Raw genomic sequence first — 20204 nt, 5'->3', positions numbered from 1 at the left:
ACTGAGGACGCTGTGTAGAAGTACACTGCTGTTACGATTTAGATGTTAGATAAACTAAAGGCAACCGCGATAAGGAATGTTTTTTTTTAATTCTTCAATTGCTTATTTTGACCACTGTATTGGAGCGCTGAAGTAGTTTGCTGTTCTGTAGACCTGAATAACTGGAGGTTAGCAGAGAACAATTCAACTTGTTTTGAAAAAGTCTTGCGTGTAAACAGGATACGTTTTATTTCATTTTCTGCATTCACTTCCGATGTTCTAGATAATATGGGATTTAAATGCATCGGTGTATTTAGTAAGAAAGCGTAAACTCGAAAATATTTTATTTCGTACAAAAACCCTTATAATAAAATGAAGTATCTGTCCCTTCAGTGAGTGTTGAGTAGATATCAAAAGACCACAGATGTGGCAAAACTATCTGCATTATATATAAGTAGGTAAACTGTCAAAATAGTTGTATATTTGAAACAAAGCCAACCACTACCATCTCAAGTATGTTTCAAAGTGAACATGTACATATATGTTGATGCTCACATGCGTGTATATGGCAGCTGAACGTCACGCAAATTTCAGGGGAAAGAGAAAGAAAAAGTGAATCTTGACTGTAATAAAATTAGATTACCATATGCCTTTCAACAGCAGTCTTACAATTTGACAGGAAAGGTATCCAGCTCCTCTCTCTGGGATGACTTCAGTCGGGCAGCCTAACATCTGTCCAACCTTGCTGTCCATCATGGGTCAAACTGTTAGCTTGAGCTACTGATACGAGAGTCAAAATGAATCATTTTAATCCATTTTTGTGATTGCGCATCGATGGTTTTCAAGTCCAATTTTGTTCAAAAAAAAGAAAAGAAAAAAAAGCAAAGAAAGAGTCTCATGAAACAGCAATGCAGGAACTCCTGTTCACTTCCATAGCATACAGAAGAAGACAGAAGAATGTTCTGGAATTTTCATTCAGCATTACACTTGGCATTTGATTTTTTTTTTTTTAACTGCTGTGGCTTCGACTGATCCTGAGTTGAACCGAAATCCCATCCGCTCTCGTAAAATCTCTCACGTTGTCTTCTCACTGTGTGTGTGTGTGTGTGTGTGTGTGTCTTGGTCACCGTAGATTCACGGCCAAGGTGATGGTGACCACGACTCCACAGAGCATAAGGAAGGGCAGCCAAGTCTTGAGGAACCCCACAAAGCTAAGAAAATGAGAGAAAGTGAGATTAGAAAGGGTGGGGGGAGAGAGACGTTTAAGCAATTCATGAAATCCTCCTTTCCTGCTCACGAGAGAAACTCCTCTCCGTAATTTGTTTTAATACATCTGTCAGTCAGTGGAGGCACTGAAGGACAAAAACGGTATGAAACTCAGGCGACTGCTCTGTGTAACCTCTGAGCAGACCACAGACTCCCAGAGCACCACACACACACACACACACACACACACACACACACACACACACAACCCCCTCCATTTTCACACTCCGTCTCTGTGTCCTCTTGTCCTCCACGTTTACCCGGTGCCCCAGTGGCGAGAGCCCCTGCGGAGCGCTGACGTATGGGGGGGGACACACTGTCTGACAGTGATGAAGCACACGACCAATATCCACTTAAGGACAATGCAACCCAGGACTGACTCACGGACAGAGCACAAAGGCATGACAACAGCTCCAAAGCGTAGAGCTAAAAACATTAAATATCACCATATTATATAAAATATAGTGATATTTATGAGTCATATATGCGTGTGTGTCATAGATATCTATCTGTGTGTGTGTGTGTGTGTGTGTGTCATAGATATCTATCTGTGTGTGTGTGTGTGTGTGTGTCATATAGGCTGGTGGTAGCCCAGCTGCTGCAGTGCACCACTATGTTCATAAAAAAAGAGCTGGATACCTGCAGTTATTATAAACCACATTTTAAGGGTAATTCAAATGCATGTGCTTTTTATATTTGGATGAATAAACATTTAAACACAGCCTTGCCTTTGCTTCTCTATCCCACAGATACACACATACATGGAGTTCTTATTGAATGTGACTTTAAAGAATTTTTATAATGCCTTATGAACACAGATTATGAGAGTTGGCTTACCTGACGTGTTTACTGTAGATGAGTGACATTAAACAGAGGCTGACCATGTTCCATGAGGAGCTGTTGTCATAGCGCATGAGGTTTAGGGCCATGGCCACGTGGGAGTGACAGTTATCACAGCACAGGTTGTGCTGTATCGTTTTCATTGGGAAGCAAATCAAACACAGTTTTAGTACATATGTTTTCAAAACCGTCACACGTATTCTCAATAAGATTTTAAAATAAAAGTACTCTGTCTGAGTGAGACGGAGCCACATGTGGTTTGCATTATGCGAACATCAGGTATTAATGTTCATGGGATTATTTATGTCCGTTTCACCTCTGGACTAAATGTCATCTGTTTGCTGTTTGTAACTAAAAGACAAGCAGAATTTCAGGATGTTCAAAGAATTAAACAGATAACACCCTGCAATCATTTTCCAACTTACGATGTACTACCAACTTTGCTGTATATTGGTCATGACTAGAGAGACATCAAGTGTCATTAAAAGGAAAAAAAATGTAATTAGATTTTCAGCTCTTTGGGGGACCACATAACACATTTTTCCCCATAATCAGGACATCTGAGGACATACATTTGAAAGGTAGAATATGAAAATCTTGTTAAGTGTCATCTCCTCAGTTCACTGGAGGAAACCTGTAGTGACATAACCAGCTGTTTTCCGTGGTTCTCATCCACCCCTACACATCCAGTAGAACTGGTGTTTCTTTACATTGCTCTCTGTATAAAAAACGCTTTGGGGATTTTTTTTTCTTTACCATTCTGTTTTTGTATTCCTCAGAGGCATCATGCACTGCCTTATCCCAGGCATTGGACCCACTGCCATACACCTTGTTTTTATCCAGTTTCCAGTACCTGTAAATGTATAAGAACAATAACATGACCAAAAAGCTGCGGTATCCTACGTACACATGAGTCACCCAATTAATCAATAAACCCAGTGCAGTTTGAGACAGTGGTCAAAAGTTCCAGCTTACTTTGTTGGTCTTCCAAAGGCCATGTTGTCTTCCTAGAAAATAAAAAGAAAATTTAAAATATGATAAAAATAGAAATGAAATAATAATAATAATAATAATAATAATAATAATAATACAAGACTTCCAGGAATGCTTACATCTTGAGATAGATATACTGAAATTTATACCGTTTGAGCTTTTGTGTACTCACAGATACAAAATAAGGCCCGGCAAAGTCCCGTATCACACCTGTGGAGGTGCATATTCCCATATGACCGATGAAAGGCAAAAACCACCTAGAGTGACAAAATTGAGGCAAATTTGTTATAAGGTGAATCAGTGAAAGTTGTAGGAAAGGGAAAAAAACGGTAACGCAGAACACTCCTCAGATATGAATGAGACGGTTACGACCTGACGTACTAAGGAATGTTCTGAATGGCTGCTTGTGAACCAGAGGTATTTCAGCCGTTGACATGTAGAAAATACCTATCCGACAGACAGATAGGTATGCTTTTCAGCTGAATTTCCCTTTTTTCTTCTAATTTTCTTTAAAATTGCTTTGACTGTTGAAATATGCCTACGCGTCATTACGCTGATCTTGCGAATGAAGACAACTATGTTCCCTGACAATATCCTGGCTCAGCTAAAGGGAATTCCTATTGTTAACACAGCATTGCGCCTACATAATGCATTGGTAAGTAAGTGGCTAACAGCAGCTGCTGTAACAACTGCGGCTGGGTCAGTAAAATAAAGTCTTCCGAGTGACTAAACGACACTGAATGTATACATCATAGAATACTACAGCAAAAGAAAACAATATGATTGTATAATTTAAGACGAGGGTTAATGTCCACTTTTTACGTTGAATGAAAGTGTTAACCTGCTAGCAAGCTCTTCATTATTGTTACTACAAGCATCTAAATATAAACTGGTGCCTAAAACATAGATAACAAATAACTCACGACAGGATTGGGATAGGTGTCCACACAATACAATATGGATAGCGGCTCAATTCCCTGTCAATTCTCTCGAAACCCTGAAAATTCTTCATGGTGTCGATATCGTCAACATCCGCCATCACAATTTGACAACCACTGACGTCACCGGCCCGTCAACAACTGCGTGTGCGCTGTTTGATGCATGTGACTAACCCAGTTTACATGGAGGAGGTCGAGCCGGGTCCGTCTTTTTGGGAAAATAAAATTATGTGTAGGCTACTGCTCGTACATACCACAACAGCAGTAGTCATATTTACCATATTCATTGTTTGCTTACTAGATTTGTTTTTGTGTGGCCTCTGACTTTAAGGTAGCTACGGCATATTTTCTAAATTCAAACTTAAATTAAAACATTAATTAGAACAAAAAAGAGTCACTTTTGAGAGTTTGCATTTCAAAATCAGACTTTTGTTAACTCACTCTGAAAAACAGGACTCTCCTAACTAATGGCATGTCCAGTGTGAACTACGTGTGTAAGAAACACATGGAGTGAGTTCGCTTTGAAGGGGAGCAAAGATTCCAGCCTCCATTTTGGCCACTGAGTTGTTTACAGTGTCTGCATCATATCTGGCACCCCTTGTTTCCATTTTTTTGCTATCACACTGGCACCATCTGAAAGAGCCTACTTTGTGAAACTAGGGCACAGGTGTAGACCTCAGGCTAGATTCCAGCAGAAGAAAGATGTTGAGATTCAGGGATACTCCATTAAAGTAGGTGACATCTTCTGCCCCAGTCACTGGCGGTGCGTGTGTGTGTGTGTATAACCTAGATGTGATCTGGGTCTATTAGTGGATGTGGGTTAGGTGGCCTTCGAAGGCCCAGGTAGGCAAGTTCTCTCCCCTTTTGCTTTAGCTCTCTATGGCAGTAGATGAATCACGCCAGCCACTTAAACAAGCTATTCAGCAAAAGAGAGACAGTGAAAAATGACAAGGAGGCTAAATGGGCACGCCAACTTTATCATAGCAGACCCAGGGGATCTGGGGATACCGTTACTGCGTCAGTCCAGTGGAGCACATGAGGTAAAAGCAAAGCCTCACACTACATCTGATGGATTAGAAGGTGGTTTACTGTGAAGTTATGCTGTGTGTATGTAGATATATATATATATATATATATATATATATATATAAGACTGCTAAAGGAACTTTTTTTTCTATTCTTTGTTTGGAATAGAGATTTGCATAACTAAATGTCACTTAAGACTCTTAACTGAAAGTGATTATAAAGAGACAAAAGAGACAGATATTCAATATTTAGTCTTCATTTTATTCTTCTTCCTCTTGCATCAATGTTGTGATAGAATTCTCCAAATAATAATCATTAAAAGGCATACCAAGACATGTTACAAAACCCACTCGAAAAAACCATACTCAACTCTCCTTACTTTTGCCTTAAGATTTCTTTCTTTCTTTCTTTTCGTACCTGTCTTCTTGCCCTCTGTTATACTGTGCCGAGTGCTTGCTGAGCAGCAAAACCTCAAAGAAAATCTTGGCTTGTATTTGTTGCAAGCAAATCAAATATAGCAAACAAAAGCCTAGCTTTAAGTAGAGATGAAGTCCTTTGCCCTAAAATGACTTTGGAGGAGGGTTTGTGTGTGTGTGTGTGTGTATGAAATGGGAGTGCTGAAGAGGGAATTTGGTTGGCAAAAAAGCACCACCAGACTAGCATTTATAGCCCAAATGACTTAACTAAAGAGGCCAGTATGTAACAGTGCTGCAGCTCAGTTAACAGTCAAATAGTACATTGACATAACACATGACATTAGTACAATAGTACTAATGTCATGTACAATGTCATGTACAATTAAAACGTTATACAATAGTAGTACAATAGTACTAATGTCATGAGTACAACAGTACATCGCATTAATACCAGAGGGGAATTAATTTGCCATCAGCGTCCATCACACATAGTATAGATAAAGGTCACAGAACAATAGAACACAGACAGACAGACACACGTAAGGACAACCATGTAAATTTACTGCACTCTGAAAGGTTGTTTTAAAATGAAGACTGTGCCCGTGATGCATAGAGAGTTCTTAGAATAATTTTGTTGTACAAAACATCAGACATTGACCACTGAAGAAGATGTGTCAAAAACAGTAAAGAGCTAAAGGTGACCCTCATAGTTCCAAATGTATATCAACTTAGATTTGCCCGTAGATACTTTCAAATGAACAGCTAATAGTGGAGCTGGACTTTGTAGCAAGCTGTTGGTGTGTCTGGCAGCTAGAGAACTTGCTAGAACATTTTGATAAAAACACATGAAGTGTTTTTGTTGAAAACATTAAAAGAAAACACGTTTGCATGAGAGGAGAATCCTCTGCTGACTGGTTTTTAAGAAATTGCCTCAATGTTTGTGTAACGTTTTAATGTGTCACCAATATTGTGCCACCAAAAATGTATAAGACTCAAGGATTTCCACATTTTCTCCATCTGTGAAAACAAGTATGACAGTTTTCCAGTTTACACCAGAATTACACCTCTCTAGGTTTAGTCCTATTTAATTGCAAATGATTTCTCTTTTGCCACCGCATAAAGTCATTCACTGTACCTCTTTATGTTCCATTTACTCTGTTGGTTATACAACTAACAATGAGTAGATTATCCAACTGATTCTAAAATAAGCAGTACGAAAAAAATCACCAGGGTACATATGTGAACGGGAAGGGGAACAGAACTGATCCTTGGGGTACACGACATAAGAATCAGATATGTGGATCTGAAGTCTGACAAACTGGAGTCTAAAAAAAGTCAATGATGTAGAATCCATCTGATGATGTAAGTGTGGAATTGTATCCCAGCTGTCCTCAGCAGACTTGCCTGACCTGTTCCGACGGTACTATAGAGGTGTGCACAGAAATGTGCAAATTTTGAGATGTTTCAAGAGTTAACTTTCATATATATGTGTGTGTGTGTGTGTATACTATTTCTAACCTGGGAATGATCACCCTAAAACCAGACCATGCTCTACTACGTTGTGCAGGATTGTCATATGGTCAGATTTGGTCGTCATTGGTTTTGAACAGACAGACAAGTATGTGTGTGGTACATGCCAAGTGAATGGTACAGACCAGAATGCTTGTCTCCCACAGTGAGGTTTTCTGGCCTTCCTCTTATGGTGCTGAGTGCATTTGACCGCAATTACTGTCCTTGGAGGGCAAGAAAAACACCACTAAGTACAAAGCCACACAAAAAAGGACACTAAAAGGCTGCGCATTAAAATGTTTGACATTCAGATTGTTTAAAAGGAGATTTTCTTAATAGTTTTACATGCATTATTTATAGAACCTCTGTTAAGATAATACCAAACAAATCCAGTTCTCTTATGCAATCTGAACATCAAACACTAAGTGAACCTTCTTTTTTTTTTCAGTACAACTGATCACTTTCATTCAGTGGCAAAGCATCTCTCTCCTTATGCCCCCCCCCCCCCCCCATCCTAAGGGCTTGATTGGTCACTGAATGGTTTGATAAAATAAATAAATAAATAAATAAGCATGACTGTCTCTGTATATTACAGAGCAGCAACTCATACAACAGCTTTCAAAAATATGTATTTAACCAACCCTCTTATTTGGATGGACTCTTAAAGGTGACGCTTGGTTAAAATTCTGGAATTTTTAATGTCACAGCCCTCGGCCAGAGTTCCCGACACATGGGATCAGTGCTGTCCGGTCTAATGTGGCTGTTATGGTGGCCTTTCATCATCCAGGGTTCTCTGAAGACATTACATTAGTGCTTTTTTTTTGGGGTATGTTTTTAAGCAGTTATTTGTATTTCACTTTGCATCACAGCCTGTCAGTTAACACAGCCAACCTGTGATTTGGATACAGCGTTTAGGAACATGGCTGAAACACATTCTGATTCCTGTTCCCAATATAGGATATGCGTTTATGTAGGTTTGTTGTTGATTTGCAGCCGCATGGTACAGTGGTGGTCCATTTAAATCTGTTCAGTTTAGCCTAATACCCTTATGTAACATGTCAAATATGTCACACGGCAAATACTGTGTGCTGTTAGCCATGCTGTCTATAGTATGTAGCACATATGTGAAACTGACAGTTTGAATTTATCTCCTTTTGCAATGTTTGCATCACACCGAGTAAATGAACGTACCCTTCTAAAACACAATTTTCCTATGAATTTAAATGGACTGATTTAAACAACTTTTCTCAACTCAGACCTAAGGGGCCCCCCTTGGAAGTATTTAGTGTCTCTTATCAGTTCACCTAGAGGCAGTTTTTGAGGAAACTAGGACAACAGCCTCCAACAGCGTTTCCAGGTCCTGCTCCCGGTGCCTCACTGCGCCAATGAAGTACCTGAAAAATTACTCAACAAGGGCAAGTCCTAAAATGAGTAGTTCTCATTTTAGGGTTGGGTAACAACAATAACCTGAAAGGAAATTTCCACAGGAAAAGCACTCTAGGTTTTTGTTGTTGTTGTTGTTATTGTTGTTGCTGATCCTGTTTACAGAGGGTGGGGTCGGGGACGGGAACGTGACAGGGTGAAAAACTAAATGGTTTGTCTGGACAAAATTTGAACAATAGGACTCACATCATCAGCAACACGTGACTTCTTAGCCTTAGCGCGTCTTACTCCTTTCCTGACTCGCCTGTCACATTGAGCACATTCATGAGTCATAGAAATGTATCAAATTACCACCGACTCCTCTGAATACAAGCATTGTACATCTGCAATCATACTGCACCTTTTCACAAGGACTGACGCTTGCAGAGGAGATAAACGATGTCATGTTTCCATTCCACACCTGCTTAATACTATTAAGCTGAAGCCGCGTGTCCAACTTCTTCTTGTATTTTTCCTGTCCCTCATTTCTGGAAACTCTCAGTCCTTCCTGCGTGGATTTATGCTTCTCGTTTCCTGAGGCAAATATCTTTTTATTCCCCCTTGCTGACAATGCCTTTGACGTCACAAGTGAACCCCATATCAGGTTGGTAGTCAAGTCAACGCAACCCCCCCCCCCCCCCAAACCACATACAATCCGTGATATTTGTGCTTAAACTGTCAGTTTAAACTCATTAGAAAATTCGTTTCAGATAGCTGTCTGAAAATGAGGTTTAAGGTGGGTTATTGTATGACTGAAGTTGTTGTGAGACAGCAGGAATACATCGGGATGACACCGTTATTCGATCAGCCAACAGGTGGAGAGCTTGAGACAGATGCAATATTTGCATACATTAAATCTCACTCACTCACTATCTAATACCGCTTATCCTAATTAGGGTCGCAGGGGGTGCTGGAGCCTATCCCAGCGCTCATTGGGCGAAAAGCACCTTTGACAGGTCACCAGTCCATCGCAGGGCAGACACACAGACAAACACACTCACACATACATTCATACCTAGGGGCAATTTAGGGTCTCCACACAGACACGGGGAGAACATGCAAACTCCACACATCCAGGACCCTGGGCGCCCTGGCTGGGAATCGAACCCACAGCTGTGAGGCGACAGCGCTGCCCACTGCGCCACCCCCACATTAAAATGAAATGTCGTTAAAACATTACAACTAAATGTGTATTTAGTCTTATTAATAAATACGACAAACTGTGGCTTGTGGGATACGAACAGTAATACAGTCAGTATTTAACGTCTCACGGAAGTGATGTGGTTATTTTAAATGCACTTTAGACCTCAGCTGAAGGGGAAAAACATACAATCATACACCACCGGAACGATGAAACGTAAAAATCTGTGACACGAAGAAGACGAACAGGCCGCTTGCGACACACAGATCAGCGTGATGTATAGATTTTATTTCCTTCGACGGCAGTCACGGCACCACGAGCAGTAGACTAATGACACGGGCCCTGGATCCTGGCCCCTGCAGCGGCTTTTACTTTTAATTTTGTCAAGGCGGACGACAAAAATCTTCATTCAAAGAAATGAATTCGGTATCACAGCTAAGGTTTTAGTGAGACGTTTGACTACAGTGACGAAAACTCATTGCTGTGCATTACTGTAGTAGTCAGCTTATCCTGCTGATGCTGTTCATTCTGTATTGCCCACAATGACAGGTCTTAAGCATGTTTTAAACTTTCCGTCCTTCAGAGAATCCGGGGTCTTATTTCCCACGGGAGATCCAGCTGAGGTAGATATTTCCACAAAGGCGTCTGGTCGTTCAGGTCCTTAATACTTTAGGTGTTTACAAGTTCGGCCGTCACGTAAACCTTTTTCCCCCACCAGCAAAACAACTCAAGACAATATGTAGTATCCATAGGATACAAATTGTCTTCAAAATTTGCGTCCGCAATCGCTGACTGACAGATATTAGCAACTCAACAATAATGAGAAGCCAATGCACGGGGCGAAAAAACCAACCGAAAACCGCGGGCGCGAGTCGACAGGCACCTCGCCTCCGAGCAATGAACGTATCTCTCTTGGCAGGCTGGACCATAACACGAGCATTTAAGTCGTGATGAGGTGGCCGGGTCAAGAGGCCAGCGAGACTCGTTTTAAAGCCCAAAAGGCAGTCCAATATCTGTCAACGCCTCATCGTTCTCGTCCGTTTCTCCGCTCTCACCACGCGCTCGCCATCGTGCCGAGTGTGCAGAATGAGCGCGAGTGTAAACCAAAAAATGACTTCATATTATTAACGCGTCTCACCCCTGGAGGTAAAACAGTCACCGCGTCGTATTGGGAGCATCCTGTTCATCTAAAAAAAAAAAAGAAAAGAAGAAGAAATAATAAAAGGGCAACGTTTTTGCATATGTCACTTCACGTGAGCAATGTAATTACGAAAAGAAACATACAGATGTCTTGATGTACCTCTCGCAGACAAAAAAGTTTACGTGTCACCGATCTCTGGTCTCTAGGACAAATATTTTCAGGCCCAGAACATATCAAGCATCCCCAAGAACTTGACAAACTTGAATGATGGGAAGCAAAAAAAAAAAAAAGAAAGAAAAACAAACAAACTGAACAAACAAATGAGAAACAGGTTGAAAAAAAAAAAAGAAACAGAAGAAGAAAACCAAACGGAACATTTGAAGTCTTAGGGATGGACTCAAAAACAAAGTGCTGCAATCCTAGAAATTTATTTATTTTCATATGAATAATTCTTAAGTCTTATATTTTTTCAGCCATTTTCTGCTGTTTTAGGGATAGACACCCCAATATTTAAAGATATAATTAAGCCTAACCAAACATCAAAAAAAAAAAAAAAAAAAAATAGGATCACGGTCTCCACAAGATGAAGACCAACAGAGTCCCATAGCAAATAGCAAGCCCTACATCAGAAATGAACAAGAGCAAAAAAAAAAAAAAATCACTTCGTACAAAGAAATGGGCAGAACACTGAGGAGAACTATGACTTTGGAACCCAGCTTTGAGCTACCTGCTGGTTAGCATTAAGAACGGTGAAGACTTCTTCTCACTTCGGTCCTTAATGAAGAAAAAAAAAAAGAATCGGTGTCTTTAGTTTAGAAGTTGAAGCTAAGTGCTTTGACTTTAGAGCGTGGAAGGGTGAGGGGGGGTCAGGGGTTTGGGGGGAGGGGCTTTTTTTTGAAGTATGCTCCACAGAATCTCCTTATGATGGTTGGATCCTCAGCAGCAGATAAGAGAGACAGAAAGTGCTGAGGGTTTAGGGTTTGGTGTTGTGCAGGTCTCTGAAGGCCTCCCGCCCCCGTTAGTTTTTTTTTTTTTTCTTTTCTTTTTTAATTCACTATTCTTTCCCCTTTTTGCCAAACTGCTATTCAATTCTCCATTCTTCTCCCAGGATGGTGGTGCATAGTGCATAGCTGTGACATTCACTCGATATTGCGTTCGTTTTCGAGGGGACACAAGAACACTGAAACACAACGTCTATGGTGCCTTGTCCCCGAACCCCTCAGGAACACACACACACACACACGCACACGCACACAATACACACACAAAATACACACACACAGACAGCGTTGAGAGATGAGAAAGGTCGGGGGGTGCGGGGGTATAGGTGGGGCACGTGATGGGGGAACTCGACCTCCGCGGGGAGAGACGGAGGCGATGAGTCTCTAGCTGGGGCGACACTGCACCTGGCCCTCAGAGCTGTCTTCCTCGTCGGAACCTTCCGGACCCCGGCTGCTCAGGCCCGTGATCCGGTAGCCCATGTTCAGGAGCATCACTTCCAGCGGGTCGGCGTTCATACGCCTCTGATTGGCCTGAGCCGCGCCCTCCATGTCCTCCACCACACGCCCGTTCTCGTGCTCGGTCTGTCGGCGCGAGTCGGGGAAGCAGATTCACAAACGAGGGGAAAAAAAAAAAAAAAAAAGACAAAGAAAAGACAAAATGAAAGCCGCTGCTTAGATGCATTCTTTCTTAAACTGAGTAAAAAGCAAATACTGTAATATACTGATTGGGATCAAATGTTACAGATTTTTGGACTCAGTGGGATCCCTTAAAATACCTGTTTTGTCCAAAGAAACAGGTTCTGCATAAACTGTAGAGCTAACAGGCCGTAGCATCACGCTAACGTGTTGTTACGGAGGCTCAATATGCATTTGTTGTTTACCTCAGGTCTGGGGTTCCATAGCCGTACCACTGGGTCGATGCCACTGGTGGCCAGGAAGCAGTAGCTGGGGTGAGGCTGTAGACAGTTGACTATGGACTCATCACCCTGCAGGATCCGAACTAGATTTGTGGTTTCCTTCTCCCATATGAAGAAAGAGCCGTCGTCTGAACCGCTCACGATATACTGTCCGTTACTGCAGGGACGGAGAGTGTAACAGAGAGAGATTAAGTCATAATAGTTAGTGAGGAGAACTTTGCATTCCTAATGTACCGAATTAAATAAGAACCCATTGACTTAAGACACGATAACTTCATTAATGTGATGAGTCTGATTTCTGTTCACATTTATTCCATTTGTAATGTCCAATCAGGTATATTTGTCAGTCTCCCTCATAATGAATAATCACCACATCAACCTGGCAAACGAATGAGGTTAATTCTCCAATATGTGTTATCTACTAACACACTAGAACTCAAAGATACAGAGAGAAAATGTGAAACAGCTGGGATTTCAGTCTTAAAAATCTGTTATAAAAATTTGCAGCACCTAAAGTCTTAACACACCCGTGTCAGTTCGGTTTATTTCAGATATTCCAATCGCAAGCTCACGAAAAAAATACCGTTCCCAGGTGCAGGGAACTCTAACACCACCACATACAAATTACAACCAAATCATGACGTGACATTTTGTAATTTGAGAACTATTGTAATCTCTTTTTGTCCACAATCAAATTAGCACATAAACTACAGATAAAACAGATGGGAACACTGATGTGTTTTTATTGTTTTGTTTTGTTTTTTCGGACAGAATAAGCTCACACTGGGAAAGTGGAACGTCAGAACTGAACAAACTCAGATCTTAACTATCCTGCGGGTGTGTAAGCACCTTTATCCAGGTGTGACACACTGGATCCCATATCTGTGCATTCTCCTCCGTATAAATACACAACTCACAAACACTGACACGTTCAAATTCAAATTAATCACAGCGTCACACACACACACACACACACACATCATAAATACAGAAAGCGAAACGTTCATCCAGTCAGACCTGCCAAAGAAGTTGGCCTCTTTGATGTCTGTGGTAGTGTTACAGTGACCGCAGTAACGGTGTTTATAGTCGAAGCTCCGCTCTCGGAGGACGATCTCGTCTTCCGGAATAGACTCCTTTCGGCTGAAGTTGTGGAAGCGAATCGAGCTGTTCCCCTTCTTGTCGTCCGCTACGTCCAAAAACAAAAAAAAAGAGGAATTAACGTCAACAAATAATCACGCGTGGTCCCAAAGTAGAAAAAAAACAACTTTGAAAGGGACATGCCGAAGCGAAATGCAGACAGACACGTTCCGCAAATGGGAGAAAAAAGAAAATAAAATAACAAATGTATTAACTTACAAGAGTCCGTTTTGGAGAAAAGGGCCGCCTTGATGTCTTTATCGAGGGCGTCGCAGGCGCTGCTGTGGGCTTGTTCTGGAAACTTCCCCTTGAAGTCGTCAAGGCACTCTAAGGCCTCGGCCACGTACTTCAGTTCGAAGAGGCAGCGCGCTAAGCGAAAATGGGCTTTCAGATGGCCGGGGTTTAACGACAGGGCTTTCAGACAGTCTCTCAGTGCGTCGTAGTGGTCGCCATCCCTGCCACAGCAACGTTAAAAACAACAACAAAAACAAAAAAAAAAATCTCATGTCACGTGGAAACTGTGGAATAGTGAAATTTACATTGAAACACGGATTCAACTTACGTGGTATAGAAAAGAAAATAACAACAGTTGGGGGTGAATGGAACCAATGGGGGGGGGAAAGAAAAAGAAAAAAAAAAAAAAAGGGTGGGAATTTGTCGTACCACTTGCGCTTCATGTAGGCGGCGGCCCGGTTGCCATAGAGCATTGCGTTGTGACTGGCCTCGTGAATCCCCAGGCTGTACAGCTGAATGGCCTGGGTCCACTGCTGCCGAGCAAACGCGTCATTTGCCTTCTGTTTTATTCTCTCGATGTGAGGGGGAAGCTCCCCTGAACTACGGAGAGACAGAGAGAGAAAGAGAGAGAGAGAGAGAGAAATAACTACACTTCATAAAGTAGACGCAGCTGTAATACTGACATTAAAGGGGAAATTAAGCCGTGCAGCCATACTCAGCTGAAGTATAAAACGATGATTGGAGGAGACAGGAAAATCAATAGAAGTGAAAGTTACAACTACCTGGAGACCTTACTATTGGCAAATCGGAGTCGGCTAGCGGGTAGATGGATTCCGTTGGAAACACCATTGGTAGTCTTCCCATTCTGCACGTCTGTAAGGGCCAATGAAAGCAATCAGCTTACACTGACACCCTGCTAGGCATTCCATCACAGCGTAGGAAAAAAAAAGAGACTGGTTCAAAAGCCTCTCCCTCGCTATTTAAACTGGTTTCACCGACACCAGGACTCACAATTAGACTGAGCGGTCATGCATCGTACCTGAGGACGAATGGCATTTCTTAGGGAGCAGAAATGTATACGGCCTCTGTTTGAACGTCAGATCAAATAAATAGACCTGCAAACACAAGAGAAGCATAAGCCACAGAAAATAACACCACTGGCACCATTTACTCACGTATAATATTTTTTTCAGTAAGGGGTATTCAGATGAAGCTTGGTTAACTGTGGTAATTTATTCCTTTTTTTTTTGTTCGTTCAGGTTCTTTTGCGTTCAAAGCGACCGCGTTTGCTCTGCCATCACCTGTTCTCCACCCATGTTGACCAAGAGCTCGGTGCCGTCAGGGCTGAACGTGACGTAGGTGGCCACCAGTACCCTCAGTCGATTATTATAATCGGGCAATTTCACCGGAAGGTGTCCTAGAGACAAAAAGCGAAGGCGCACACATGGCCAGAGAACAACATAAACGTCTTGCAGAATAGTGACTTGGAAGACCTAACGACAGACTTGAGAAACCAATCGCCGTCTGCATTTACCTGCCACATAATACTGTCCTGCCCCGTCCGGAATAGGTTTCTGCTTCTCACAGAACGTATGCACGCCCGCTGAGGTGTTCTGACTCATAGCTTTTCTGAAAAAGTACGAGGAAAAAAACAAACAAACAAACAAACAAACAAACAAGGCAACAGCCCGTTAGCTTTGTTTCTGGTAGTAAAATGAAGACCTCAGTGCTACGACAGGCGCGCATGGACGCCAAAGAACACACCTGTGATTGTGGATCATCCGAATGTCGTAGAGACGGACGAAGGGCCCATTCGCGCCCACCGCTAGGTAGTTGTTGTCGCGAGGGTTGATGGCTAAGCACTTGGCCTCCACCAACTGCCCGCAGTATTCGGTTAGATCGATTAACACCTCCGAGCGCTTGCTGCTCTCCCTCAAGTCGTACTGCCTACGGACAGCGAGAGAGAAACAGAGAACAAAAGCTACATTTATCTACAGCATTTGGAACAGTCCTTCGGTCATTAAGAGTTTTATTCAGCAGCTGACGGAAGAGCCTGGACAAGCCCGCCATGAACTACAGCTTGTCCATGTCTCTCCAGAAGAGAACAAAAGAAGCCTAGACAGTCAAAGATTGACCAACAGCAAATAAGGCGGCAAAGACAGAATAAAATGGATAAATCTCATTACAAACACCCCCCCCCTCCCCCGATGTGTCCTCTACACTAAAAAGGCATGAAGGACCTTGATGCATCCCAGCCATGTAAGCAGTTCTGGGACCTGCCGTTTATCCACATGCCTGGTAATCACTCAATGCCATCAGCAATCCGCCCCCCTGATGGGGAAATATACAGCCCTGCAGCCTGCAGCCAACTCAACATCTGGAGGAGACCAGAAACCCAGCTGTAATTTTCAAGGGCACGAACAGTCGTCCTCTGGAGGCTAATTAACCTCAAGGAGGAGGGTGTAATCGAGGTAGCGCTTTCGAGTCGTGAGAACGTTCACAGGGTCCCCTTCACACCTGAAGGTGCCCCGGGGGGTTTAATGTAGTGGAGGGGGACGGGGAACAAACCTGATGACCCCATCCTCCGCAGCGCTCCAGAAGGTGTTGGGCCACATGGGAGCAGTGGCGATGCGTTTGACCCGGTTGGTGTGGTCGGAGAACATGTGAATGGTCTCCTTTGCCGTCAGATCGTGGACGTGAACCTTGGTGTCAGCAGCTCCCGTGACGAGGATACGGTCGCCGGAGTGAGGGAGGAACTAGATTGAAGACAGACACACAGACACACGCACACACACACACACACACACACACACACACATACACATACACATACGTATGAAATATTTCTGAGATGACATAACTTGAACAAATTTTACAAAACCAGAGCTGGTTCAAATGAAGTTTCACAAGACTAGAGGTTAAAAAGAGCGATAAGACAGGAGTAGCTGAAGACGATAACGTAAGCGAGACTTGACTGAGAGGTCACCTTCACTGAGAAGATGTTTGCTGCATGTCCTGTGTGCATGGTGATGAGTTTCTTGTGTCTGAAAGGATCCCATACGATAGCATGCTGGTCATCTGAACCTGAAGCCAACAGACTAGGGAGAGAGAGGGAGAAAGAGGGAGAGAGAGGGAGCGAGAGAGAAGAGGGTGAGATGCATCTTTGTGGAAACCACATTTAATAAGTGTACAGCTGTCAGTTAGGGACTTACTCTCCTCTTTCGTTCCACTCCAGACAGTTCACACACCCAGAGTGGCCCTGTAACAAACACAGCGGACATTTTAAATAAAATGTACATGGATTGAATTTGAATCAGTAATCCCTACGCATGAAGTTCCTGAGCCGACATGATGTTATCGAGAACATTTACATTGATACGGGAAATACTGAACACTTCCTATATTTCCCTGTCACTTTTAACATATGAAAACAAACGTTTTGACAAATGCGGCTTGTCTATTCAGAATCACCTGTAGCTCCGCCTCCAGCCCCAGTCGCTTGATAAAGGGGTCAGTCACATGATAGTGTCTCTGGAAACCCAGTGCCCTCTTGTCCTACAGACAAATGATCAATGGCTTTCGGTGAATGAAAAGAAAGCTGTCAGAAACTTGTCATTTGACATGAAGGTCAAAAAAGAAAAAAAAAAATCACCCTTTATATTAAAGTGTTATTTTCTGATCTAAGAAAACTCAAGTACAAAGCGCATTTGTTGGGGAAGAAACAAGCCCAGTTTTTTTTTTTGTAAAATACATTGGTTCAGAAACCATTTAAAGAAGTGTCATAAGTTTTGATTTACTGTAAGATTTTTTTCTTTAGCAGTATTCACCAAATCAGTATCAAAGTCTTATGTTACCATTAATTACTGGTATGTTCACACAGCATTTTTCTTACCAATTGAAAAGCGGATTGTGGATGCACTTAATGGACGTTCAAATGGGTTTCAGTGAGATTAGGCAACCAATTAGATTTTCATACATGAAGATAACTCTCTACTTCTCCAGCTATGGCTCCATTTTGAAATTACTCTTATCGGCTTGACACATGATCTGTGCTTGGATCTGCCAATGGTGTTAACTGGCATGTGATATGAGGGTTAATCACAATTAACTCTCACATGGAATATTTTCAGTCTCAGAGTTTTAACATCTAATCACACGATGTGACAAATGACAGCACTGTTCGTGGGATCAGTAGTGTCTCAGACCAAAACTGTGGAAAGCAGAATGATTTTTTTTTTTTTTAAGAAAAATAAAATTCTCTTAAATACTCATAAACGTGTTTACTTACCCTGATCTGCCTATGCAGAATATCATTGATGATGTTCATACCCGACATGGCCTCACAGCAAATCATTGAGCAAGATGCTGGATGCAAAGGTGTCAGAAGTCACCTGGCATCTGTACTATCCGGGATGTCCGCGCGCCAGCGCACTGTGTTTAAAAAAGAGAGAGAGAGAGAGAAAGTCCATTAACAATAAACAGAGAAGGATCTGAGATGCTGCACGATACATAACGAGCATACGCTGACAACTGCAAGTGAACAATTATCAAAAATCTTAGATCACACTTTTCTTGGGTAATGCGCGCTCCAGGAGATATGTAAGTTTAGGCTTGATTACCAGACGATTACAAAATCTTTAGTTTCCTAAAGATTTTAGGAGATATAATATATCTGAACGTTGAGGTTTGTAGATCTTTTTGTGTAGAGTAACTAGGTAGAAGGACATAGCTGTGACAACGGCCAGGAAGCTGTCACCCATTAGCAATTATTAATGGCAAAGTAGCGTTAGGTATTCTAACTCTACGCTTTAAGGCATTTGTCTCACGAAAGTGCTAATTTATCATTTACCTAATTAACTAATCTAGGTTGCAAGGCTTGAACTTTGCACAATGTAACCAAAAGATAACCGTCTGCACTCAGCAACAAGTTTCAGAAAGCTGCGAGTGGCATAGGGAAGCGATAGCCTGATAGGTTTGACAGCTGGGCTTAAATTAGTTAGCGATTGCAAGTTCAGTCAGACAGGGTTGCGTTATACCGGACGATTACCGATAAATTGTGGCCGTGGTTATTGCCAACTAATCTCGGCTAACAACACATTGTTCTTTGCAGCTAACATGGTAGCAAAACAGGTACAGGAACTGTCAGCTGTAAAATAGCTTATACCCCAAAAGTATAGCCTGCCAGCGTTATAATGTTTCCCCTGTTGGCTAGAAGCAAAGTTGGCTAGATGGCGTAACTTACATTACCACTCACTCAACATGTAACGTTACCCAGCTGAGACATGCATTTAGCTAGGCTACCAAATGAGAAACCATCTAACATAAATTGACAGTATCAAGTATTCTTCGTGTACATGCATCAAATTTATGACCATAATGAGTTAAGTGTCACACCCCAAGTACTTTACTGTTTATTTAACGTTAACCTACCAAGCTAGTGAGTTAGCAAAGTAAGCAAGTGATAAATAACCTGAGATATAATTTATCACAGCAAGTATTCTCAAAGTATTTAGACCGAACACCTGACATTCACTTGAATGTCAGACTACGCACTTGAAAACAAATCACAAGTGGCCTTGATCGCCAAACCTTAACTAGCCAATCCCGGATAGCTTGCTAGAAGGCTAGGTAGCTACTGGTAAATAGTTGTCGCTGGTTCTTCAGTTAAGTTAGCTAATGCTAGTGCTAAACTAACTAAAAGCTAGTTCGCCACTGGGTAGCTAAGGCTAGCTACCCAGCTAACTTTACTGCAACAGACTTACCTGTATGTTTATCCCAAACCGCAACGTTAAATCGCAGCAGGACTTACTATACACTGTTGTCTCATTTAATCAAAAGGCTTTGGTACCCGGCATGTAAATCAAATACGGTCATCTATAATATGCCGTTTGCCATAAACAAACATTCATGTTTTGATCCCATTTGCTCGTATCCGTTTAGCTAGCTAACAAGCTTGTTTGCTTTTCCTCTGACAGCCCAGGTTGCCAGATACGCGCATAGGTGCAACTGCGTACACTTACTTGTCACTTAGTAGTCCCTGTATGCTAACATGAACTTTCACAAGTGCAGGCAGAGACTATGTTTTTAAATAATCTCTCTATATCTATGAATATTAAAATAAAATAAAGAAAACAGGTCGAAGTATTGACCTATTTAATTGTAAGGCAAAACAACATTTATAGTGATATGCCCAAAACCTGGCAACCTTACATTTTCTTACATGAGGGCAATTCCGGTTGTAATT

General features: G+C 42.0%; 2 protein-coding genes across 2 annotated transcripts; both read right to left on the bottom strand.

Annotated features, from left to right (window-relative positions):
• Positions 1-328: 328 nt before the first annotated feature.
• tmem222a (transmembrane protein 222a) lies at positions 329-4120 on the bottom strand. The gene is made up of 6 exons (XM_030784410.1): positions 4002-4120; positions 3251-3335; positions 3061-3092; positions 2842-2938; positions 2083-2213; positions 329-1190 (listed from the first exon to the last, which is right to left on the bottom strand). Exons 1-6 carry the CDS (start codon positions 4115-4117, stop codon positions 1103-1105), a joined length of 549 nt encoding a protein of 182 aa, XP_030640270.1. The 5' UTR covers positions 4118-4120; the 3' UTR covers positions 329-1102.
• A 7113-nt stretch (positions 4121-11233) lies between these two features.
• wdtc1 (WD and tetratricopeptide repeats 1) lies at positions 11234-19868 on the bottom strand. The gene is made up of 16 exons (XM_030784116.1): positions 19723-19868; positions 18249-18391; positions 17432-17515; positions 17173-17219; positions 16947-17058; positions 16529-16716; positions 15725-15907; positions 15495-15589; positions 15262-15377; positions 15000-15075; positions 14743-14833; positions 14390-14560; positions 13946-14181; positions 13607-13775; positions 12554-12746; positions 11234-12254 (listed from the first exon to the last, which is right to left on the bottom strand). Exons 2-16 carry the CDS (start codon positions 18312-18314, stop codon positions 12057-12059), a joined length of 2025 nt encoding a protein of 674 aa, XP_030639976.1. The 5' UTR covers positions 18315-18391; positions 19723-19868; the 3' UTR covers positions 11234-12056.
• Positions 19869-20204: the final 336 nt, after the last annotated feature.

Source organism: Chanos chanos, chromosome 9 (assembly GCF_902362185.1).
Source record: "Chanos chanos chromosome 9, fChaCha1.1, whole genome shotgun sequence".
In the NCBI taxonomy this organism is placed as follows: domain Eukaryota; kingdom Metazoa; phylum Chordata; class Actinopteri; order Gonorynchiformes; family Chanidae; genus Chanos; species Chanos chanos.
The sequence above is the reverse complement of the archived record's forward strand: the minus strand, read 5'-3'. Positions and strand labels throughout refer to the sequence as shown.